Source organism: Lucilia cuprina, chromosome 6, assembly GCF_022045245.1.
Source record: "Lucilia cuprina isolate Lc7/37 chromosome 6, ASM2204524v1, whole genome shotgun sequence".
NCBI lineage: Eukaryota > Metazoa > Arthropoda > Insecta > Diptera > Calliphoridae > Lucilia > Lucilia cuprina.
Genome location: NC_060954.1, coordinates 16654807 through 16681208, shown reverse-complemented (window position 1 = coordinate 16681208; position 26402 = coordinate 16654807). Strand labels below are relative to the sequence as shown.

General features: G+C 33.6%; 1 protein-coding gene across 5 annotated transcripts in view; it reads left to right on the top strand.

The window, feature by feature from the left end:
- Positions 1–25800, top strand: part of LOC111677581 (protein 4.1 homolog) — a 94402-nt gene extending 68602 nt beyond the window's left edge. The window contains exons 3-16 of one of the 5 annotated variants that reach the window (XM_046954993.1): positions 2279–2501; positions 2565–3010; positions 4712–4864; positions 4934–5292; positions 5354–5481; positions 6139–6273; positions 10996–11128; positions 11194–11243; positions 11562–17150; positions 20177–20401; positions 20627–20734; positions 20919–21089; positions 24641–24751; positions 25627–25800. In XM_046954993.1, coding sequence (XP_046810949.1) covers positions 2361–2501; positions 2565–3010; positions 4712–4864; positions 4934–5292; positions 5354–5481; positions 6139–6273; positions 10996–11128; positions 11194–11243; positions 11562–17150; positions 20177–20401; positions 20627–20734; positions 20919–21089; positions 24641–24751; positions 25627–25692 — 7815 coding nt within the window. In that variant the 5' untranslated portion in view covers positions 2279–2360 and the 3' untranslated portion in view covers positions 25693–25800. The remainder of the gene's footprint in view (positions 1–2278; positions 2502–2564; positions 3011–4711; positions 4865–4933; positions 5293–5353; positions 5482–6138; positions 6274–10995; positions 11129–11193; positions 11244–11561; positions 17151–20176; positions 20402–20626; positions 20735–20918; positions 21090–24640; positions 24752–25626) is intronic. The other 4 variants (XM_046954995.1, XM_046954997.1, XM_046954994.1 and 1 more) reach the window with 4 other exon arrangements.
- The last annotated feature ends 602 nt before the right edge of the window (positions 25801–26402 follow it).

Sequence of the window (26402 nt, the reverse complement as noted above, 5' to 3'; positions counted from 1 at the left end):
ATAGATAAATTAACCGGTCCTAGAACCATTTTATAGAACGACTGTCAACAACGCTTTTTATAATTTCTAGCAGAGTTGTGTGGTTCTAGAACTAATTCATGGCTGCTTTAAATTCATATAAATATTTGTCATACAACGCTATCAAAGAGGGAATCACAGTGGCGCATCAATGTTTTTACTTTGTATTTATGTGTGTTTTATATTTTTTCAATAAACCCGCGGCAAATTGGCTATCGATAAATAAATTATTATTTTATTCCAATAGAATATTGAAATGAAATTTAAACGTTTATTGAAGCTTTAGAAAAAAAATAGTAGACATTGCAGCAATTCACACTTGATATAACAATTTGCGGTCATCAGAATATAAATATTCGTTTTTTTTACAATAAAATATCTAAGCCACAATACAGTGGTGAAGAAAAGTAGTTATTTAAAAGAATTTTGTAATAAAAACTACTTCATCTAATTGGAAACTTGTTTTACTTTTGTTTAAAAGAAAACTCCTGGAGATGGTATCAATCTGGGAAATTGAGCATTTAGAGTTAGACGTTAGAACTGGAGAATCGTGAAAGTTTAATTTGACTCTGCTTTTGTCCAGCACACCTATTTCGTAAATATAACTGTAGTTAATGTGATGACTGGTTCCAAGTGATCTCTTTTCTGTTGACTAAACTATGTTTGTCATTGCCTCCTCCTTCTCGGGGTATTCATTCTGTCATTCTGTAACGGGACTAGTATAAAAACTAAAGCTGAACTAGAACTGAATTAGAACTGAATTAGAACTGAACTAAAAACTGAACTAAAACCGAACTAGTACTGAACTAGAACTGAAACTATAACTGAACTATAACTGAACTATAACCGAACTATAAACTGAACTATAACTGAACTATAAATGAACTATAACTGAAACCATAACTGAACTAGAACTGAACTAGAACTGAACCAGAACTGAACTAGAACTGAACTAAAAACTGAACTAGAACTGAACAAGAACTGAACAAGAACGAACTAGAATTGAACTAGAACTGAAAAGAACTGAACTAGAACTGAACTAGAACTGAACTAGAACTGAACTAGAACTGAACTAGAACTGAACTAGAACTGAACTAGAACTGAACTAGAACTGAACTAGAACTGAACTAGAACAGAACTAGAACTGAAACTAGAACTGAACTAGAAACTGAACTAGAACTGAACTAGAACTGAACTAGAACTGAACTAGAACTGAACTAGAACTGAACTAGAACTGAACTAGAACTGAACTAGAACTGAACTAGAACTGGAACTAGAACTGAACTAGAACTGAACATAGAACTAGAACTAGAACTAGAACTGAACTAGAACTGAACTAGAACTGAACTAGAACTGAACTAGAACTGAACTAGAACTGAACTAGAACTGAACTAGAACTGAACTAGAACTGAACTAGAACTGAACTAGAACTGAACTAGAACTGAACTAGAACTGAACTAGAACTGAACTAGAACTGAACTAGAACTGAACTAGAACTGAACTAGAACTGAACTTGAACTGAACTAGAACTAAACTAGAACTAAACCAGAACTGAACTAGAACTGAACTAGTTAGCTAGAGTTAGTTAGTTAGTTAGTATGTCTGTCCGAAACTTAGGCTCCTCTGTCAGAGTTTCAAATGAGAATTGAACCCAGAGCCTTACTACTAATAGAGTATAACACTTAACTACCAGACCTCTCACATGTGATCCGCCTAACTACCTTACTCTTTCGCCAGACTTCCAAATGGAAATTGAACCCAAGACTTTTAGACTGATAGTGTAATAACCTCTCTGCAGGTTATTTGTAAAAATAGAACCCAATTAATGATTCATTAAGGCTTGTCTAGGTCACTTCTCTAATTCACAATAAATCGAATGCATTTTCTTGTGAATCCCACTGTACTTAATATAATCCCTCACAATTGACTTGTGGTGGTGGTTGGTTGGTTGGTTGGTGGCGATGTAAATATGACAGCATTTAATAAAATGATTTAAAAAACAAAAACATTTAACTGTATTTTATTTCAGTTCTGTGATGACTGGACTAAACGTCTGAAGTTCAAATGACACATCACTTGAAAGTATTGCTCATATAGTTTGTTTCTTTTTTTATCTCGGTTTAATTGAAATAAATTTTAATCTATTTTAAACACATCAGATTAAATCATTTTATACTAAAAGCCATATAGTTTAAATACAGATTTCAAACAGTTAATGTCAATTTAAATTAATCCATTTGTCGTTTCTCTTTTATTGCAGCATAAATTTAATTTAATAAAATTGCAAAATTTTTAATTGTATTAACAACTTGAAGGAGTATTAAACAGTAAAAGTAATCAAAATGCCGGCGGAAACTAAAACAGCAGCCGCCGCAGAAACGGAAACCCCCACAAAGGGTAAAAAGTCACCTGCCAATAACTCTAAGGCGGCTTTGGCTCGTATTACCTTATTGGATGGTTCCATTTTGGATGTAACCATTGATGTAAGTTTCTTTTAATCAAAAATTTTATAAATTTCTATTAATTTCTGTTCATAAAAATTCCAGCGCAAAGCCAAGGGCCGTGATTTACTAAATTCCATTTGTGCTGGTCTTAATATCTTGGAGAAAGACTATTTTGGTCTTACCTATGAAACACCCACAGATCCTCGAAATTGGTTGGATTTGGATAAACCAGTTTCAAAATTTTTCCGTACCGATCCCTGGACTTTGAATTTTGCCGTGAAGTTCTATCCTCCTGAGCCATCTCAATTGCAAGAGGACATTACCCGTTATCATTTGTGTCTACAAGTACGCAATGATATTTTAGAGGGACGTCTACCCTGTACTTTCGTTACTCATGCTTTGTTGGGCTCGTATTTGGTGCAATCTGAAATGGGCGATTATGATCCCAAGGATATGCCGAATCGTAATTATTTGAAAGATTTCAAAATTGCTCCCAATCAGAGTACCGAATTAGAGGATAAAGTTATGGATTTACATAAGACACACAAGTGAGTAGAAATTAAAGTTTAAGGATATTCTTTAGACGATTATTTTTCTTTAGAACTGTTACTCTCAGAACTAGTTCACTCACGAAAGAACAAGTTCTTTTACTCTCAGTACTAGCATAACCTTCTGTTAACTTTCTAGGAACAGTTTAGGAACTAGTTTTAAAGATGCTTTAGGGTTCCTCGCTACACTTTCAAAACTTGTTCTAATCAGGTGTTATATATTCGATTTTAGTTCACCCTGTGAACTAGTTCAGAGGAAGTTTTAGAAAGTATTTACATTCCCTTAGAATTGGTTCAAAAACTAGTTCTTTCGTAAAAAAACTTTCGTAAAAACAATCCAAGAACTAGTTATTTTCAGTGCTAGTTCTTTGGAATCGTAATGGAAAGAATAATTATTTTATATCCCGGTTCAGGAATCATTAATCGATGATTTTTGTTAGAAATTGTCACAATAGGACCTATATCAGTAGAAAAATGTGCACTTCCGTAGAATCAGTTTAAGAACTAGTTCTTTTTTTAGAGCTAGTTCTTTGAAATCGTAATGGAAACGATATTTGTTGTATAATCTAGTTTTGGGATCATTAATCGATATTTTTTTTTAGAAATTACCACCCTAGGACCTATATCAGTCGAAAAATGTGCACTTCCGTAGAATCAGTTTAAGAACTAGTTCTTTTTTTAGAGCTGGTTCTTTGAAAGCGTAATGGAACGATGTTTGTTCTATAAGCCTGTTTTGGGATCATTAATCGATGATTTTTGTTAGAAATTGTCACCTAAGGATATATATCAGTAGAAAAATGTGCACTTCCGTAGTATCAGGAATTGTAAAGGAAACGATATTTCTTCTATAAATCGGTCCAGGGCTCATTAATCAATGATTTATGTTGAACACAGATACTTGCTCTTAAAAACTAGTTTAAGAACTAGTTCTTTTTTTCAGAACCAGTTCAGTATAAGCGAAATGCGATGATTTTTGTTAGAAATTATCACCCCATGAACTAGTTTAGGAGAAAATAGATACTCGTTCTTAAAACAGTTCAAGAATTAGTTCTTTTTTTCAGAACCTGTTCAGGTGTCATAAATCGTTGATTTTTGTTAGAAATTGTAATCCTTGGAACTAGTTCCTGAACAGCTTTCGTAAATACATCCATTTTTTTAGGAATGGTTCTAGAATAAGCTATTTATCGGAACTAGTTCTGAGGAGGTATATAAAGTTGACATTTGTTTTATAAAAATGCGTTAGATTCTATTTTGAAAGGATAATACACATTTTTAAGGAACTTTACTGATTTCTTTAGGCTGCCGGTTAACTATGAACAAGAAAGATCTGGTATTTTCAGCTTCTTAATTGAAAAGGAATTTATTTCATAGATATAGTTACCGGAAAACTTTTTAGAAGTACTTAAGAATCATGACTATACTATACAAAACATACTTTAGAAGTTAAGGCGATAACAATAGTTTTATATTTTATCTGCTCTAGTGTCTGAATTAGTTCTATTTGAACCCGTACTAGAACCAAAATATGAATACGAACTTTAAGGTCCTGGAACCTCAGAGTACTTAGAGATTTTTCTAAAGTTTTATTATAAATCCATTTATAGTCTTAGTTCCTTAATTTTCTAATACCGCAACAGTTAGGGGAAATTTGAAGTTTAACTAATGAATCAAACTAATGAAAATTTCTCTTTTTTATAACAGGGGTCAATCACCAGCTGAAGCTGAATTACATTATTTGGAAAATGCCAAGAAATTGGCCATGTATGGTGTAGATTTACATCCAGCTAAGGATTCCGAAGGCGTAGACATCATGTTGGGCGTTTGTGCCTCCGGTTTATTGGTGTACAGAGACAAGTAAGTGTGTTTTGCTTAAAAGAAGTTTTCTTAAACCAAATCTTAATATATTTTACTATTTTCATTCAGATTACGCATCAATCGCTTTGCTTGGCCCAAAATTTTGAAAATCTCCTATAAACGTCATCATTTCTATATTAAAATACGTCCCGGTGAGTTTGAACAGCATGAGGTTACCATTGGCTTTAAGTTGGCCAATCATAGATCAGCGAAAAAGCTATGGAAATCATGTGTAGAGCATCATACCTTCTTCCGTTTGATGACACCAGAACCACCAAACAAATCTACACTGTTTCCACGTTTTGGTTCCAAATATCGTTACTCGGGACGTACCATGTATGAGAGTCGCAAGAATCCGGTAGATCGTGAGGCTCCTAAATTCGATAGAAGTTTGTCTGGCAGACGTTTGACCTCTAGGTCTATGGATGGTGAGTAATTGAAGTATTTGCTCTTGGGTTTTGATTATTTTTACGGGTTTTCTTTTGATAGCTTTGGCTTTGGCCGAAAAAGAAAAGGATTCACAGAAACGTCATACCATGGGTCATCCTCCTGAGCATATACCCGATTTGGATTCACCACGCAGCCGCAGTCCTTTGAAAAAGGATAAAAAGGATAAGGTAAGTTAAGCTTAACTTTGCTATTCTTCTCTTTCACAAACCCCCCCTCCCCCAACTTCAAAAGAAAATGTTATGAAATCATTAGATTTTAAGAAAATTTTAAAACATATTTTTTAATTTTCTGTTTTCATATTTGAAACGAACATATGGATTAACTTTTTTCTAAATAACCTTTGATTTCTATTCCCTATTTTGTTATTTTTTTCTTAATTTATTTACGACAAAAATATTTAAATCCTTTTGAAAACGGTTTGATTGTTTTGTTACTCTTTGGAAATTTCACTAAACTGTTAAACACACACTAATCCTGCATTTATATATTTTGTTTTTTCACTGCAACTCCTTACACAACCTATAACACAACTTACACCTACACCTGTGATCAACAAATTGTAACACTTTCGTAAATATAACACGCTTTAAAACGCGTTTTCTTCCGTTTTTCCCTCTACAAAATCATAAAAATATACACCAACCAACCTATATAATACTCTCCATTAAACTCTACTTACTCCTTTTGAACTTGAACTAAACACGTTATACCCAATACGTTACTGTTGCTGTGGTATTTTTATTCTGCCTTCTCTCTCTGCGTGTGTGTGTGTGTGTGTGCGTTTCACCAAATTATATGCCGGCAATTATGGTTAATATTCTTAGTTGATACGTGAATCTAGCACTGGTACTGCTTCGGCTTCTTCGCAGAGTTCCCTCGAAGGTGATTACGAGACTAATACCGGTGCTGCGGCCGATGCTGCCTCTGCAGCAGCCGCCTTTATGGGCCCTGATGATCAGGTTAACATCTTCTATCATTTCTGCTTTTATTACATTCTACATAATTTTTTTTCTTTCAACTTTTTTCACTTTTAAAAATATTTTTTTTTTGGTTTTTTCTTTTTCTCTTTAGTTTTGAATTTTAGTTTTCATCCTTTTTTTGAAGTAAATCTTTAGTTGGATTCATTTCTTAAGTTTTGAGGCTTTTTTTGAGTTGCTGTAGATACCTTTTTTCTGATATTTTGAAAATTTTTGGTTTTTGAATTTGATCGAATTCTTTGTTTTGTTCAAAATTCAACTCTGTAGTCCTTTTTTTCTCTTAAGATCTTAAGAAATAAGATCTTTTGTTTAAAAAGTTTTAATACTTCAAGAAAGGAAAACTTAATTTCCTGGAAATGTTTTAGTATTTGTAAACTAAGTAGTTCTAGAATGCATGTAAACGGAATCACTTCTAATTCTTGATAACCAATAGAAGAATTATTAATGTGAATGAACTTAATGTTGGAAATCGTAAAGTACTTTTACGGAGTTTAAGGCTGAGATACAAGTCGAGACGAGGCTCAAATGTAAGTAATGTTTTACAGCCGAACCGCCGCCGACTTCTTTCGGCACAAAAGCTAAGCCGTCTAAAACGTAGCCGCTGATAAAGATTGGAATCGCACATATGTTGAAGAAAAAAATTTAACCAATTTAAACGAACTGAATTTCGCCACCGCCGATATTTTCTATAATAAACCGCCGCTGCCGACCAGAAATGGTTGCGCCGTCGATCATTTTGCATAGGCTTGTATTTGTGGTTTCAGGTCTTCAGTTGTTCGCAACATGTTTTACATTCAGCAGCAGTTGGGGAAGACAATCCTCTTAGATAGTTAGTTAATTAGTTAGTTAATCAGTTAGTTAGTTATTTAGTTAGTTAGTTAGTTAGTTATTTAGGTAGTCAGTTTGTTAGTTACTTAGTTAGTTAGTTAGTTAGTTAGTTAGTTAGTTAGTTAGTTATTTAGTTAGTCAGTTAGTTAGTTATTTAGTTAGTTAGTTAGTTAGTTAGTTAGTTAGTTAGTTAGTTAGTTAGTTAGTTAGTTAGTTAATTAGTTAGTTAATTAGTTAGTTAGGTAGTTAGTTAGTTAGTTATAAGGTTAGTTAGTTAGTTAATTAGTTAGTTAGTTAGTTAGTTAGTTAGTTAGTTAGTTAGTTAGTTAGTTAATTAGTTAGTTAGTTAGTTAGTTAGTTAGTTAGTTAGTTAGTTAGTTAGTTAGTTAGTTAGTTAGTTAGTTAGTTAATTAGTTAGTTAGTTAATTAGTTAGTTAGTTAGCTTGTTAATTAGTTAGATAATTAGTTAGTTAGCTAGTTATTTATTTAGTTAGTTAGTTATTTAAGTAGTTAGTTATTTAGTTAATTAGTTAGTTAGTTAGTTAGTTAGTTAGTTAGTTAGTTAGTCAGTTAGTTGGTTAGTTAGTTAGTTAGTTAGTTAGTTAGTTAGTTAGTTAGTTAGTTAGTTAGTTAGTTAGTTAGTTAGTTAGTTAGTCAGTTAGTTAGTTAGTTAGTTAGTCAGTTAGTTAGTTAGTTAGTTAGGTTAGTATGGGAAGTATGGGAAGTTAATCTTACTGTCAGACCTATTGTTTGTTCCACTCTGGAGACTGGAACTTACAGCATCTAAACTGATACACTACAACAATATCCACCAGTTTGCTAATATTGCACAGATTCGTAACGTTGAGTCCATTTTAATTACATGCGTTCTAGAACTAGTTGTGGAACTTATATACAAATTATACTTTTTTCTTGATTTACTTTATGGTTTCCAAATTTAGATTTTTTTTAATTTTTTTCTATTAATTTGTTTCTTATAACTTTCAATAATAAAATATCTAATTCATATCATATAACCTAACATTTAAATGTTATTTAAAATCTTTTATATATCAAAAATATTGAATGCTTTTTTTCACTTAACAAATATCGAAAAGTGCGACCTGGAATAGGAAATTTTTGAAAAACATTATTCAGATTGGATAATATTATTAATCAATGACAGAAGACTTTCGTTAATGGAAACAGTTCCGATGAAACAGTTTCAATATTAAATGCAAATTCCAATCGCCCTCTTCCGAAATTTGAAAAATGTAAAAAATAACAATTCAATATTTTAAAATGATTCGTCGTTTATTTTGATATATTCAATACTAATTATGTAAATATATTAATGTTTAACTCTATATACATACAAAATATATCTCCCTTTTCAAACTCTTAAATGGTTTCTATATGTCTGTTAAAATGTATTCCTTATAAAAGCTCTAAATGTTTTTAATTAACTTTTGCTTAATATATTTTAATAAACGTTTAATTAACAAAACTTCAAGCTTATTCTTCTACATATAATAACCATAAAATTAAATAATTTTAACTTATAAATAGGATTTGTGTGAGTCCTTGTTACCATAATTGGCATTTATACTATATATGTTCTCTCTTAATGTTTTGTTTCAAAATTGTCTAATAAAACATAAAACACATTTTAATTTCTATACTGAACATATTTACATACAAACTTTTTCAACACAAATTCAACACTATTTACATATACACACACAAATCCAAGTTGCATTTAAATTTAATTCAAAAAAATAAAATTATTCATATTTTTTGTAAGAAATATTTATAAAACAAAAATTATTTTAAAAGTTTCGAAAGAGTTTAAAAGCGTTATTGAGAGCTAGTTGAAAAGTTCCGCTCTTATTATGGTGGAATATAACTAAGAGAGAGAGAGAGAATGCAAGAGCGGATAATTTAGATTATATTTAGACCTGTAGGATATAGGCTATATTTAGATCGATACAAAGGGACCAACAGGAACTAAGTGTGCGTCTTTGTAGTCTAAATAGTTAAACCGATATTTAGCAAATTTTAAGTTAAGAATGAAAAGTTAAAATGTTGCCCCATTTAAAGCTTCTTTGACGAGAGAGATAGGGAGAAAGTGGGAGCTCGCAAGATCATCTTTAAACCATTTATAAGATTAGAAAGTTATCAAATTGATTCTGATCAGTTGATACAATCTTAACAAATAAGAGTCAATTTTAAGCTTTATAGTTTAGGGAATCTGAACAGACTCCCAAGTATTTCATCTCTATTACCGAGATGAATATGAAATCGGCATCTTTAGTTAATAATTCTCTAATAGGCGTGTACTAATATATCGTTTAACTATATAATCCATTAATATTTTGTTTTTATTATGATAAGAATAGAACCAGTTTAAGTGTAAGATAAAATCTAATAATATTAGGAAGTTGTAGATCAAGTAGGACTCTTACACGAATCTGAACAAGTCTGTGAACAAATTATGACGGATTTTTACAAGAGAATCTTTAAAGAGAAGATCTAAAGGTATCAGGTGCCGTAGATACCCATTTATATAGGTATTAGTTAAAGACTGATCAGTTCTAGAAGTGATCGAGCAAGTACAACTTTTAAATGGACCCAAACCGTTTAAGTATCCAAACAAACGTTAGAACGCATTTAACACAACGATCTAGAGGTCGAGGTTCTTCGAATCTTTGAGGTAAAAATCTAGAGGTATCAGTTTCCGTAGATATCCATTTATATAAGTATTAGTTAAATACTGATCAGTTCTAGAAGTGATTGATCAAGTGGAACTTTTAAATGGATCTAAACAACTGTTTACGCATCTAAACATACGTTAGAACACATTTTAAACAATCATCTAGAGATCGGGGTTGTTCGAAACGTGGCATAGAAACGTTAGAACACATTAAAAACAACAATCTAGAGGTCGAGGTCCTTCGAAACGCGGCATAGATCTCTGCCGTATTCTAATTAAACAAATATCACATTGATGAAAAGAACCTGTTTTGTGTCATTGTCTTTGGATCTTTATAAGATATCTCTCTTTTATATTATGAGGCCGATTTCGAACTGATCAAATAGGGCATTAATAGTTGATCAAGTAAGTCTTTTAGAAGAGTCTTAACAAGTTGGGATATACATATTTGAGTTTGCTATGTCCAAAGTAAAGGTCTGTATTATGGTATAATACGGACTTAGTTACAGACTGTTTGAATTCGAACGTGGCTGATCAAGTAGGTATTTTATATATGTGGATCTGAGGAAGTAAAGGAAGCACTTTTTGCAATATCTTTATCAGCTTTAGAAAACATCTGAGAAGTAGATGTAAAGATATATGACCTTACCTTCCATTAAAACACAAAACAGAACTCTGCTGGGGCATATTTTCAGACTTAATTGAAAACAAATCAAATCTGCAAGTAGATGATCAAGTAGCCGGATCAAATGAATCTAAAGATACAAAAAATATAAGAAAAGAGATATGTATAAGAAAATATTTGAGGAGAACATTTGAGATCTAGATCATATTGGATATTGTATTAGAAAGAGTTAAAAGAGCTTGAAAAAACTTTCTTTAAATAATATATAGTTAAATCTGAAAGCTTTGAATATTCTCTTAGAACTCTCTTATGGCTACTTACTCGCTCTTTATAATGCTTTTAAACTCTTCTCAGTTATCTATTTTGCTTTCTCAAACAAAAAAAAGCTTTTTTAGTTTTTGTGTTTTTTTCTGTTTGTTTAATTTTCTCTCATATTTTGTATGAAAGCATGCTTAAAAGCTTTAATGTCTTAATGTTATCAAACGATATAACTTTCAATGCAAATTATATATAATTTCTTTAAAAACTTTCTCTTTTCTAAACTAAACAAAAACTAAAGGCTGAAAAGGATAAGAAACAAAAGGAAAAGGAGGAGAAGGAACGCAAAGAAAAGGAAAAGAAAGAAAAGGAGAAGAAAGAGAAAGAAGCCAAGGAAAAGGCTGCTAAGGATAAGGCTGCTGGTGGCATGAATGGTAAATTTTTATTTAAACTTTAATTTTCGAAAAAAATACTGATCTTTTGTATTTAAACTTTAAAGGTAACGACGATTTGAATGATTCGCAAAAATCGGATAAATCTGGCAGACGTGTAAGTATTAGTTAAACATTTCAATTAAATTAATTTAATTAAGTAAGAATTTCGTTGTCAATGATCACAAAATATTTATTATTAAAATTGTTTGTCTATAATTTTTTTTTATATAATTATTTAAATAATTTTATTATTTAACTTTAATTTATGTAATTTTAAGTATTTTTTATTTTTGTTAATTTTAATTTAATTATATTTTTTTTATTTTTCCCATTTCTTTTCTTTTTTTGTTTCCAATTTTTTTTATAATTTCATTATAATCTGTAACTTGATCACCATTATAACTTCAACCAAACCCCCATTAACGGCCAATAGGGTGTTGGTTTATTCTCTTCGGGTCGCAAGAGCAAGAGTGGTTCACCATCTAAGGATGCTAAGGATAAGAAAAAATCTGACAGACCTAATGAACTCGAATTAGTGGCGGCTGATACTGGTGATCACAATAATGCCAGTGCTCCCGGTCACACTAAACCCTACGAGTATACAGATGCTGATGGTGACACTAGTCCCACACGCAAATCTTACATTCCCGGTGGTTTCCGTTATGATCAAGATCCCGATGGCAGCAAGCGTGGCCATGATGGTCAAGAACAATTGTCGCCTGGTTCTCAACAAAAGAAAATTGGTTTAGCGTTTAATTATGCTCCCGGCAATGAAGAGGATTTGAAGAAACAAGCCGAAAAACTTAAATCGGGTCAACTGTCACCACGTACACGTGATAAACTCAACAAGGGTCAATTATCGCCCAGGACAAAGGCGAAATTATTAAAGGAAGCCAATCTTTCGCCCGCCACCAAAGCCAAGTTGCAAGGCAGTGCTGTTGATGCTGCTGCCATTCCTTTAAGTGATGCCCAAAAGAGATCTTATTCTCCCTCTAAGAGTCCCACCCAAGGTTATGCTTCTGGTGCTCCCGGCAGCTATAAACCTTTAGTGGATCCTACAACAGCATTTTTGGATTCTGAAAGATATAAGCCCGCCTATACTGGTTTGGTAAAACCTAAAAATCAAGTTAAAGTTATGGTCATTACCGGTAAAATTGATCCCAAGACTAAGAAAATCGATGCTGAAAATGGTTTTGTTGAACACTCGGCTGGCACTTTGGATCCAGCTAGTGGACATATTGATACCAAATATGGTTTGATTGATCCCAAAAAGGGTACATTGACTGTGACAAATTCCAACACGGGCAAGAAGGAAACACACAAGGGTGATATTGATCCTCAAACTGGCAATATACATTTGTTGCATTGTGTTGTGGATCCCAGAACTGGCATGGCCGATAATAGTTTGGGACAAATTATTGCCTTTGCTCCTCAAGTGGTTAAGATTACCGCCATAACCTCTAAATACGATCCTCAAACACGTAACATTGATGTTGAAAATGGTTTTGTTGATCATTCAACCGGCACCTTGGATCCTGCTACTGGTTTAATTGATTCCAAATATGGTTTAATTGATCCCAAGAAGGGTACTTTGGTGGCGGTTAATCCTAAGACCGGCAAAAAGGAAACACATCAAGGTGAGGTAGACTCCCAAACTGGCAATATTCATTTGTTAAGTGGTGTTGTTGATCCTAAAACCGGTCAGGTCGATAATACTTTGGGTCAAATTTTAGCCATTACACCTTTGGAAGATTCACCCAAAAAGGTTAATGTTAAGCTTACCGTCACCACAGCCAAATTTGATCCTAAATCGAAGAAAATTGATGCTGCCCATGGTAAAGTGGATCATTCTACTGGCAGCTTAGATCCTGCTACAGGTTTGATAGACTCGAAATATGGTTTGATTGATCCCAAGAAAGCTACTTTGGTTGCTTTGAATCCCAAGAATGGTAAAAAGGAAACCTATCAAGGTGAAATTGATCCTTTGACGGGTGATATTCATTTGATTAATGGAGTGGCTGATCCCAAAACCGGACGCTTGGACAATTCTTTGGGACAAATTATTGCCGTTTCGCCCAGTGGTGAACCGGTTAAGGTTACTGTCATTACTTCCCGCATTGATCCCAGAACTAATACCATCGATGCTGATCATGGTTCTGTAGATCAATCTACTGGTACCTACGATCCTTCTACCGGAGTAGTGGATTCCAAATATGGTTTGCTTGATTTTAAGAACGGCACCGTTTCAACTCTCAATCCTTTGACCGGCAAACAGGAAACATATCAAGGAGAATATGATCCCAGAACTGGTCATATTAATCTATTGAATGGTGTCACCGATCCCAAGACTGGTCGTGTAGATAACTCCTTGGGTCAAATATTTGCCTTTGCTCCTTTGAATGATCCCAAAAAGAAACGTGTTAAGATTTCGGTCATTACCTCGAAATTCGATCCCACAACTAAGAGAATTGATGCCGAAAATGGTTCTATGGATCTTACCACTGGCGTCTATGATCCTGCTACCGGTCTGGTAGAATCTAAATATGGCATGATTGATCCCACTAAGGGCACCTTGGTGGCTGTTAATCCCAAAACTGGTAAAATGGAATTGTATCAAGGTGATATTGATCCTGTAAATGGTAATATTCATTTGGTGAATGGTGTCACCGATCCCAGAACTGGACGTTTCGACAATAGTTTGGGTCAAATAATCGCCGTAACACCTTTGGATGATTCAGATGTTCCAGTAGCTGGTCCCAGAAAGAAGAATGTTAAAATAACTATTGTAACCTCTAAAATTGATCCCAAAACTAAGCGTGTGGATGTGGAAAATGGTTCTGTAGATCAAACCACTGGCACTTTAGATCCTCTAACTGGACTTGTTGATACTAAATTCGGTCTTATTGATCCTAAAAAGGGTACTCTATTGACTGTTAATCCCAAGACTGGCAAGAAGGAAACCGTTCAAGGCAATGTTGATCCTAAGACAGGTTACTTACATTTATTGCATGGTGTTATGGATCCTAGAACAGGTCGTTTGGACAATTCATTGGGACAAGTTATTGCAGTATCGCCCCAAGAGGAAGCTGTTAAGCTTACCGTTGTTACTGCCCATGTTGATCCCAAGACCAAGAGAATTGATACCGATAGAGGTACTGTGGACAACTCTACGGGTGTATTTGATCCTGCTACTGGAATGGTAGATACTAAATATGGTTTAATTGATCCCAAAAATGGTACATTATTGGCTTTGAATCCACAAACTGGCAAGAAAGAAGTTCACCATGGTGTCGTAGATCACGCCACTGGCAACATTAATTTCTTAAATGGTGCCACTGATCCTAAGACTGGCCGTTTTGACAAATCTTTGGGACAAGTTATGGCTATTAGCACTCAGGATGATCCCAAGAAAAAACGTGTCAAGATCACTATCATCACTTCAAAAATGGATCCCAAGTCTAAGAAAATTGATGCCGATAATGGTACCTTGGATATTACTACTGGTATATTGGATCCCGCCACTGGCCTAGTTGATACTAAATATGGTTTGATAGATCCTAAAAAGGGTACATTGGTGGCTTTCAACCCCAGCACTGGTAAACATGAAAGTGTTAATGGCAATGTTGATCCCAAGACCGGACACATACATTTGGTAAGCGGTGTAGTTGATCCCAAGACTGGTCGTACTGATGGTTCTTTGGGTCAAATCATTACTGTTACTCCTCAAGATGAAGATGTCTTAGAAGTGGCTGCTGGTAAGGCAGTTTCATCCACTGATTCTACACCCACTAAAGAAGGTCGTTCATCGACCGCCTCTCCTCAATCTGTGGGCAAATCTTCTATTCCTCCTCCCACACCCACTAGAACAGCTGCTTCCGGAGTTGGTGGTGCCGCCTCAGCTGCTGGTAAACCCAAGAAGAAACGCGTTAAGATCATGGTTATCACCTCTAGATTTGATCCCGCCACAAAGAGAATTGATACCGAAAATGGTCAAGTTGAACATTCCACTGGCATTTTAGATCCTGCTACTGGCCTTATTGATACTAAATATGGTTTGATTGATCCCAAGAAGGGTACTCTTGTTGCCTTGAATACCAAGACTGGTAATAATGAAACCTATCATGGTGAAGTTGATCCCAAGACTGGACATATACAATTGGTTACCGGTGTTACTGATCCCGCTACTGGACGTGTGGATGAGTCGTTGGGTCTTGTTATGGCTATTACTCCTCAAGATGATCCTGTTGTAGAATTGACTGTGATCAGCAGCCGCATTGATCCTGCCACTGGCAAAATCGACACAGTTAATGGTGATGTTGAAAGATCATTGGGTGTTTTGAATATGGACTCTGGCTTGTTGGATACCAAATATGGTGAAATCAATATCAGAACTGGCGAACTTAAATCTATTGATCCCAAGAGCGGTAAAATTGTTGTAACCAAGAATGTCAAGGTTGATCCAGCTACTGGACAACTTACCATTATGGGTGTAATTGATCCCAAGACAGGCAAAGTAGATCCCAACCAAGGACGTCTTATTGAAGTGGGCCAACAGATTGATCCTATTGTAGAGGTTACCTCATTGGCTGGTAAATATGACTCTAAAAAGAACATCATCGATCCTAAGACCGCTCAAGTGGAAACCTCTGGTGGTCAATTTGATCCTAGAGCTGGCAAGATTGATACCAAATATGGTCAAATTGATTTAGTTAAACACACCATTACCTTTACCGATCCCAAGTCAGGCAAATCCGTGACACGTGACATCAAAATCGATCCTGCCACTGGACAAATTGTACTCAAGAATCAAATTAATCCTAAAAATAATAAACCAGACAAAGACTATGCCCGCATTATATCTTTGCGTATTGTGCAGCAACGTGTCGATCCCAAGACAAAGGCACCTATTAGCCAAGTCAGCTCTGCTAAGGATAAGGAAATTGTTATCGATCCCAAATCCAATCAAATTTGGATGCCTACCGGTGCTGTTGACCCCGCTACCAAGGAACAACAATACATATCTAGTGCTGTTGATCCTAAGACTGGTTATGTCATCACCATCTATGGTTATCTCAATCCCAAGACCAATGAAATAAAAAAACAAACCAAACTTGATCCCAATACCACTAAGATTGAACCTTCTTCCGGTAAGATTTACACAGCTACTGGCGATTTAGATGCCGCCACCGGTGAACCACTCTATGCTACCACACAAGTTGATAATGAATCTGGTGAAGTTTACACGAAATTGGCACGCGTTGATCCTAAGACAGGCAAACTGATTATTGTCAGAATCTTGCTTATCTCTAAGGTCGACGAAAGAGGCCGTCCCGAAGAAGTCGATCCACAAACATGCGAAATCGATCCTGTTTCGGGTCGTGTCTTGAAATTCTTTAATAAAACCGTTTATGTATACAATATGATTGATCCCATTACCGGTGAAATTGTACAGGTGGACCCCAACGATCCGCGCTTTGCTGGTGCCCGCACTACCGTTACCCATACTATGACCTTGACGGGAGAAATTGATCCCGTTACCGGACGCATTAAGAGCGAATATGGTGATATTGATCCCAATACTGGTGACATTGATCCTGCCACCGCTATTAAGGATCCCGTTACTGGAAAATTGATCTTGAATTATGCCCAAATCGATCCATCACACTTTGGCAAACAAGCCCAAGTTAGCACTACTACCGAAACTGTACCTATAACTAGACAACAATTCTTCGATGGTGTTAAACACATGGGCAAGAATGCATTAAGACGTGATTCCGAGGCTAGTTCTGAAGATGATATGACACATGAATACGAAACGGAAAATGTTAAGGAAATGGTTATGGGCAGTCCGAAGAAGAGTGCCACACAAAATATGAGCACATTTGTGGGTACACCCACGGTGGTGAAGACAACAACCAAACAAGTATTGACCAAGAACGATGATGGCGTAACACATAATGTCGAGGAAGAAGTACGCAATTTGGGTACCGGTGAGGTGACCTATTCTACACAGGAACACAAGGTTTGCTTAAAAAATTGACTTATATAATAGTTTTCTAAGAGCTTTAATAGAATTTAGCTGCTGTAGTGAGTTTAAGCTTTTGTTAAGCTTTAGTTTTGCAAAGTTATTTTTTTTTTGTTAACATTTTGTTTTGGCAACCCCTGTTTAAGTTTGTTTCTGATGTTGATTTTTTAAGCTTTTTTTAAGTTAGAGTTTAAATATTTGATAAAATTTATAAGTCAATGTAAGTATAAGGTTAGTTTTTCTTTGTGACTTAAAGCATGTTTAAATTTTCAAACTTTTAAATCCCTATTTGTAGGATTATGTAGAGATAAATAAGTTTTTATTTTGTAGAAAGTTTTGGAATGATTACTTTTAAGTATATTCCGTAATATTGAATGTATTTGAATGGGAATCGAAAGCTTTTTCCCATTTGATGTAAAAATCGACAATTTCTCTAAGCACTTCTACTAGAACTACAACTTACTTCTAAATTTGATCGCCTAATCAAGAACTGGTATTTTAGAACTTGCATGGATTGAAGGGTCCTAACTTGGACTTAAAAACAAACTTATACACTTGAGGGATTTAAAACGATTAAGGCGGAGATATGAACTACAGAAGGTTTTGTCTTTGTGGACTAATAAGTACCTTGATCAAGTATGGTAGTTCTGTGCCTAATAAAGGCATTAATCTTATCCAGTCTTAGCCGAGATATACAAATCGAAGGTGTGCTAGCGCAGAGACAGAGAGAAGATGTTCAATACCCTCCTCCTCGTCTTGACAATTTCTATAGAAGTCGTTGTGGGGCATACCAAGTCTTCATGCATGGTTTCCAAATAATCTATATCTCGTGATGACAGCGACAAGATTGCTTACGTGAGGACGGTTTGGTTGCAGAAGCAATACAGTTGCCAATCAAATCCTCGCGTCTCCGTATCCATTTGAGCACGATTCTTGAATGTCACGCCATCCTATTTAAGGATGCCCGCATTCCTCAACTAGTTTGGATGTAGTATACGTGTACACCGATCAGGGATTTGATCGGCTTGGCTATCGGTACAAATTTGAATATATTATGTAGTATCAAAGCCAATTTGCTGCTCTTATTCTGTAATTGCAGGGACAACATCCTGCGATTCCTGCAAATAGGAAAATAAGGGAGTATCAATATAGCAATCCCACACTTCAGATTTTCGATAAGAGTTTCGTATTTAGATTCAGTAGGTAAAAAATGATTCATCTTTTCTGTTTGTTATTTGGATAGTCCTTAACATTTTTGTTAGTGGGAGCTTAACAATATCTTATGATGATTAGAGAGATGCTAGAAAAGAATTACAGCGCAACTAGGAACTATTGATCAGGCGGCTGCATAGTCAATGTATCTTGATCTTATGAAACTTTTCACACAACTAAGAAGTAACGAAAGGATATCACTGTTCGGAATCTCGTTTCCAGTTTTTACTTACGATTCTCTTTGTATGTTTATGAATTGCATGGATGGAATGATTCGTATAATCAACCTTAATACAAACTCATGCCATTTCAAGTGACTCAAAACGATTACGATTGAAGTAGGAACTACAACTTAGGTGTCGATCTAAATTTTTAAGAAATAACTTGATGTAATTCATGTGTGGGACGATTCCTACTTTGTCGACATGATGGATTCAAATCGATTAGGTAGGAGCAGTAGAAACTTTAGATCCGGCATCTGAATTGCCATTCCAATTGATCCAATTATTAGAGGTATAACGGGGGGTTTCATAGTGTGTTACAAATTGGGTTTGTTAAATTTACTATATATTGCTACTATCGTTCCAACATGATTCTGCTTGACCAATTTTGAGAAAAAAATTTCCATGTTATTAGAAATAAAATAAAATTTAAGATAAATTTTCCATTTGGGTCTCGATCGCAACCGATTGTTTTTAATCCAGGAATATGTTATCGTACTAGCATGATTTTAAACAATTTTGAAATCCATTTTCCATGTGATTGACTCTCGATCGCAAATAATTCTTTTCCACCACTTTGATGTTATTGTAATATCTGGATACTGAGGTTCTTAAAACTTAATCCTGGGCTGTTTTTAGCTCACGGCTTAAAAGTTACCTATAGAACTTCTTCGGTTCTTGTTATTGGTGGCGATCTGGAAACAAGTGGTGGTTGTAGTCGGAGCCCAAATGTCGCAATGAGAATGTTAGTTAAAAGCCGAATATATTGGCAAAGAGGTTGATTCCGAAACCATACGAAGTAGTTATTTTGATTCTAGGTGAATTTTGTGGTTATTAGCAAGACGTTGAAACAGTGTTAGTGTTCAGTATTAGCCTCTTCGGCACAGAGATTAGATGCATTAAGATCATAAACAAAGTGCTTGTATTAGGTCCTGATTCTTTCAATACTTAGAGACTTTGTTTGAACTTTATTCCAGATGCAGGTAAAAGATATTATTTACATAGGTTAGATGTTCCCACGACAATTCGATATCCGCTTCGGAACGATCCGATTCTCAATCGGCTAAAGATTGTCAACTCAACAACAGCTGTATCAACCGGAAGTTTTTCTCCAGGGAAGAACATCCAGTTATGGCCAACCTGTTACAACAACAACATAGGTTAGAAGCAGAAAGTTGTGGTCAATTTCTGAAGGATAGCAATTTAAGACCAAATTGAGCTATTTTTACAAGATTCCTAACGTTGAAAGCAATTCACAAATCTTCGAGTTTTACTCCTTGAATACCCCTTTCAAATAGAATGCTTATTTGCCTTCAGTTCTTAACTCCTTAGCTAGCTAAATTTTGAGTGTAAATATTAATATATAATTAAACACTTTTTTTTGTTTTTGTTCCATAATTAACAATATATTTATTTTTGTTTTTATTAAATAATGCTTGTTTCTCAACTACAAACCAACCTATCCCCCTCCTCAAAAAAAAAAAAAAAAAAACATATCAAAAAACTATAAAATCCTGTCCAAACTAACGAATGTCCCTAATTGATGTGTAAAATGCAAACAAATCCAATAAAACAAACGCCAATCTAAAGGCTGATGCTCCAGCCGTCGATTTGAGCAGTGGTGCTTATGTTACTGCCACCGCAGTAACAACACGTACAGCTACCACACACGAAGATTTGGGTAAAAAAGCCAAAACCGAACAATTGGAAGAGAAAACCGTGGCCACAACACGTACCCATGATCCCAATAAACAAGAGCAACGTGTTGTGACCCAAGAAGTTAAGACCACAGCAACGGTAACCAGTGGAGATCAGGTAAGTTTGAGGAGGAAAATCATAAAACCTGCTGCTACCAACAGAGGCATGTTGTGAAAACGCATGATTTTTAACAATTTTTTTCGTTTTTCTTTTTGTTTTTATGTTTTTGCCTGTTATTATTATTGTCTTTTGTTGTATAATGTTGAACATTATTATTTTGTTGTAATTGTCTAAAATGAATGAATTGGAATGCAAAATTTGCCTTAACACAAAAAAAACTAGTTCCAAAGACGTGACAGTATTTCCTCCACAAGTTCTGGAGATTCTGGTACACCCATCGATGGTCCTTATGATGGATCCACTGCTATATATAATACCACCTCATATAAGGTTTGTTTTAGCAATAATAATCAACTAATTAATTACAGCAACAAAGTTTTTAACAATTTAACATTATTTAGTAGTTTTAACTTTTTTGTTAGTAAATATTAACTAAAATTCTAATTCTAATCTTAAATTTAAATTTTAAAATATAAAAAAAAAACATAACTAAACTATAAATTATATCCTTTAGGAATCTCCTTTGTATCAAACATCTGCCTCTACATCAGCTACCACCACCGGTCCTCGTATTGAACAAACCCGCGTTATTTTAGGTGAAAATTCACCCGGCTATACGGCCGAAGGTGAAATTGTTTCCAGCCAAACCGTTAGCAGCAAAACACGTACAGTCGAAACCATTACCGTAAGTATTTCATATAATTAATGATTCCTTTCAGAACATTAATTTCAGATTGTTTTAATTTTTGTGTAAGTTTTTAAAAAAAGTTTTTCTTTATCTAACGATTATACTCGAAAATCGTTTGTATATATGGTTTATATATCTATTGTGACGTTTTAAATTCTATGTCCTTAAATGTTGTTGTCTTTTAAGTATATTGTTGTAGTTTATTTGAATGTCGTGTCTTGTCTCTAAATAGACCCAAGTGATTTACATAAAACTAAAATATTGTAAAAAAAAGAAACTGCCGCTTTAAAGCAGCATTTGTACAAATTGACTTGAATATAGAATAAGGTTATACTAACTACATATTGAGTAAATGGTACTTTTTGATTCCATTAAAGGATAAATTTTAATTGTGTATAAAATAAGGTTATTGAGAGCTTTCTTCGAAAAAGCTTTCTGGATCAATATTGTAATTTTAAAAGGATTTTAGGTTCTGAAGAACTTATTCCATAAACATTTGAAAAGCTGTTTTGATTATAAATGTAAAATCAAATTTTCTTCATTATATTATGTTTTCTAGACATCATGGCGAAGCAACTATATCTATGACCATATTTGAGATGATATACATGATTTAAAGTTAAGATATATATGTAATAGTTATGCTCTGCTATGGAGCTATTCTTCTGTATAAAGATCAACTATATAAGTCCAGTATTAATAATCACAGACAATTATCTATGTTCTTTAACTAATCAGTTGACTAGTCTAAAGACTAAACTTAAGGATTAATCATTTGACAAATCAATGGATTAAACTACTGACAGGTATATGGACTAATCTATTACGAAGTCTTTACATTATGCTAGTGACTACTCTTCAGTTTGGGCCACGTACTAGCTAATGGACTAATCTATATACAAGTCTTTTGACTATTGACTAATCTATTAAAAAGTCTATGGACTAAGCTATTGACTACTCTGTGGCCTAGTCTATAAACTGGGTTATTAACTAGTCTATTGTCAAGTATTTCGATAAGCTTATTGATAAGTCTATTGATGAATATATTTACTAGTCTATTGACTAATCTTTGAACTAACATTTCATAATAGTCTATGGACAACTCTATTGAGAAGTTTATTGACTAGTTTATGCACAATTCCATGGACTAATCTGTGTATTATTTAAAGGACTAGACCATTGATAAGTCTGTTGATTATATATTAGTTTTAGGTCTAATATATTTACTAGTTTATAGACAATGCATTTGATTAGCCTAAGGAATAGTTTGTTGACAAGTCTATGGACTAGGGTTCTATAAATCGACTTTTTGTTGAAAAAAGTTGTAAAGGCGAAGTCGACTATTTTATTCCAAAGAAGTCTATAACTATTGTTTGTGAAAAAAGTCGAAAAGTCGACTTTGTAAATAAAATTTGAAAAAAGTCGAAAAGTCGAAAAATCGGAAACTTGAAAATAGAAAAAAGTCAAAAATAGTCGAAAATTTAAAAAAAGTGGAAAAAGTCGAAAATTCGACTTTTTGTTTCAACCCTACTATTGACTATACGAGACTTATCAAGTGACTAGTGTATATATTAAGCTATCCACTAGTTTTTGGATTAGGCATTTGATTAGGCTATTTACTAGCGTGTTGACAAGTCTATGGACTAATCTGTACAAGACCTTGGGCTAATCTATTGACAGGTCTATAGTGTAATATATTTACTAGTGTAAGCTTTTGATTAATATATATACTAAGCTAAGCTATACTAATCAGTTGACAAGTCTATGGACTAACCTATATACAAATCTTTGAATTAATCTATTGACTGGTCTAAAGTTTAATCTATTGACTAAGGTATTTAGTAGTCTAATCACTAGGCTATTCACAGGTCTATTGAAAAGAGAGAAAAGAGATCATTTGATTAGTCTATAGTCTAATTTATTGACTAGGTTATATACTAAGCTTTTGTTTAGTCTATGGACTAGTCTGTAGACAAATCTACTGATAAGTCTATGGACTAATACAAGTCTATAGTCTAAACTATAGAATTTTCTATATACTAAGTGTATATTTTATACTAAGTGTCTTATTCATAACAATTTATCACAGGTTTATAAGAGAATTTTTCATACACAATTTGTTCAATAAACATCTGATAAGTTGTTATGAATGAGGCAGTAAGCTATTAAATAGGCTTTGGACTAAACTTTTGATTAGTCTATGGACTAGACTATTGATAAATTAATGATGCCTGGTATATGAACTAATGAACCCTATAAGCTAGGCTATTAACTTGTCCATTGATTAGTCTATGAATTAATCTATCGACTTATCCATGGACTGGACTATGGACAAGTTAATGGACTAGTCTACTAACAAGTCAGTGGTTAAGGCTGTGGACTTTGTTATTGACCACGCTTCTGACTCGCTTATGGAGTAGTCTATAGACAAGTCCAAGGACTGTTCTATTAAATATTAAATGGACCAGTATATTGACTAGTATTTTGGATAGTCTTTGACTTGAAAAATGACTAGTCTATGGACCACCCGGAAAATGGTCAGAATATTAAAAGGTTGTGAATGATATTTATATCGTGGGGAGTACAGGCGTCAATAATAGGTGAAAGAACACCGTTTTCATAGAACTGTGTTACTTCTGAAACTAGAGAAAGAGAGGTGAAGTTAGGACACTTGGATTCGCTTATATCTTCCCTGGTGTTCAACAAAAAGTCAGATGTACATTTTGTCAATTGGATTCAGATGTTTTGTCGTGATTTATTCGAGTTCTTAATAAAAAATCGGATTCTTTTATCCGATAAAATCAGTATTTCTTGGTGTTGTAAAGTTTAATTCAATTATCTTCCAAAAGATCTTTTAGGGTAACGGCATGTGTACAACATATTTTTGAAAACGATTGATAGGACTAATAATTAGTTCATGTTTAATAAGAAATCGGCTTCGGTATTGGTTCCTATGGAAGCGATATCTTGTCTCTATTTATTCTATAGAAGAGTTCTGGAATAAGTTGTTATTAAGAAAATTGCCGTCCCTAGGTTTTTATATGAAATTGTCGGCATCGGAATTGGTTCTGTGGAAGCGATATGTTGTTTCAATTTAATCTATAGAAAGGTTCTGGATTAAATTTTCTCTCGTGTTTTTAAATATTTAATTGGATGGTTGCCTTCAGTTAGTAGGTAATGCTTTGGTCTGTTAGACCGCATGTAGGTTTGATTCCCACCAAAGAATTTGTCAGATAAGCTCAAGATAGACCAAAAAGTTGTATTTTTGCAGATATGTTCTAAACTAAATATTATTAAACTTTGACTTAACTTTTGGTTTCTTTGGCATTTGACCTTTGCAGTACAGGCAAGTCAAACGATTACTTCACATATCGGATTAAAATATGATTCATTTTATATTGAAAAAGAAGATTCTAGTAATAAAGTCATTCTACTAAGAATGCGAGGAGTATTGTTCGACATTTTGAAAAAATTATGTTCCGGGAATTATTATAAATATATTTTTTTAGAATTTTAAATAATCTTTTATCTATTTCAAACATTTCCAGTACAAAACCGAACGTGATGGCATTGTTGAAACCCGTGTAGAACAAAAGATTACCATACAATCTGATGGAGATCCAATTGATCATGATCGGGCTTTAGCTGAGGCAATACAGGTAACATTTCGCTTTGTTTGCTTTTTGTTATACCCTACACCACTATAGTGGGGAGGGTATTATACGTTTGTGCTGATGTTTGTAACATACAAAAATATTGGTCCAATACCCACCTTAAAGTATACCGATCGATTCAGAATCATTTTTTGAGTCGATTAAGACATGTCCGTCCGTCCGTCCGTCCGTCTGTCCGGCTGGCTGGCTGGCTGTCCATGTAAACCTTGTGCGCAAGGTACAGGCCGCAATTTTCAAGATAATTTGATGAAATTTGGGCCAAGCATGTTTTTTGGCACAAGGACGAAGCCTATTGAAAATGGTTGAAATCGGTCCATTATTTCACCTAGCCCCATACAACCGTACCTCCCGATTTGAACTTTTTATGCTATAATTACGTCAAATATTCTGCTATCTCTCTAAAAATTGGCACAAATAAGTTTTATATAAGTATAAATGATACTGCAGATTTTCGTAAGGATCGGCCTATATTTGACCCTAGCCCCCATACAAACCCCCCTTCAAAAAATGACTTAAACGTCTAAAATTGACTTGTAACCATTTGTATCGCAATGAAACTCAACAAAACTAACTGTTATTTAGAAATATATACTTTTCCCAAATTTACCGAGGATCGGCCCATATTTGACCTATATAAAGCCTCATTTAGAAATTTTAGTTTTTTTTATCAATAAATGGCTTAAATATTTTGGAATTATGGTAATATTCAACATAAAAGTTTCTTTACAAAAAATAAAAATTTTATAAAAGTAAAAATTGTAAAAATATACTCATGGTGTAGGGTATCATATGGTCGGCCATGCCCGACTATACTTTCCTACTTGTTTTTTACTAAAATAATTTCGTTTTTCGTTTTACAGGAAGCAACAGCTATGAATCCAGACATGACAGTGGAAAAGATTGAAATACAACAACAAACCCAATAAATCATCTGAATAAGGGATTTGAAAATCATTAATTTTTTCATAAAATTTTTTTGGTAAAGAAATTCTAAACGAGCACAGAATGCACAGTAAAATAATAATTAAGAAAAAGAAAAAAAAAGAATTAAATTTAATTAAAACAAAATATATATAAATATAGAATAAAACACCCAAAACCACGCCCTCTATATTTCCTACTACACACATACACACAATAATTATACACCTAAGCCCCACATAATAAGAATACTTGAATATATTATTAATATATATATAAATGATGAAATGAATATATTATATGACAAATTAATGTTTTTATTTAATTATATTATCTTTTTTTTATTAATTTTTTTATAATTATAATTAAATTTAAGCTTATAAATGTTGAAAGTAAATAAAAAAAATAAATAAAAAATCTACATTTTTAATGTTGTTTATAATACAATTAATATTAATAATTCTCTTTTTTATATGTTTATATTTATATTTTTTATGTTAAAAATATTTAAAAAAAAACCAACAACAAATACAAAACCAACCGAATATATTTGCAAACAAAATATTTATAAATATTAAAAAAAAAAACAAAAAAATAAATAATTAAAGAAAAATATACATTCACAATACTATTTACCTAAATAAATAAATAAACAAATATTTAAAGTTAAAAAGAAAAATTTTTTTATGTATTTTGACAAAATCAAGCTGAAATT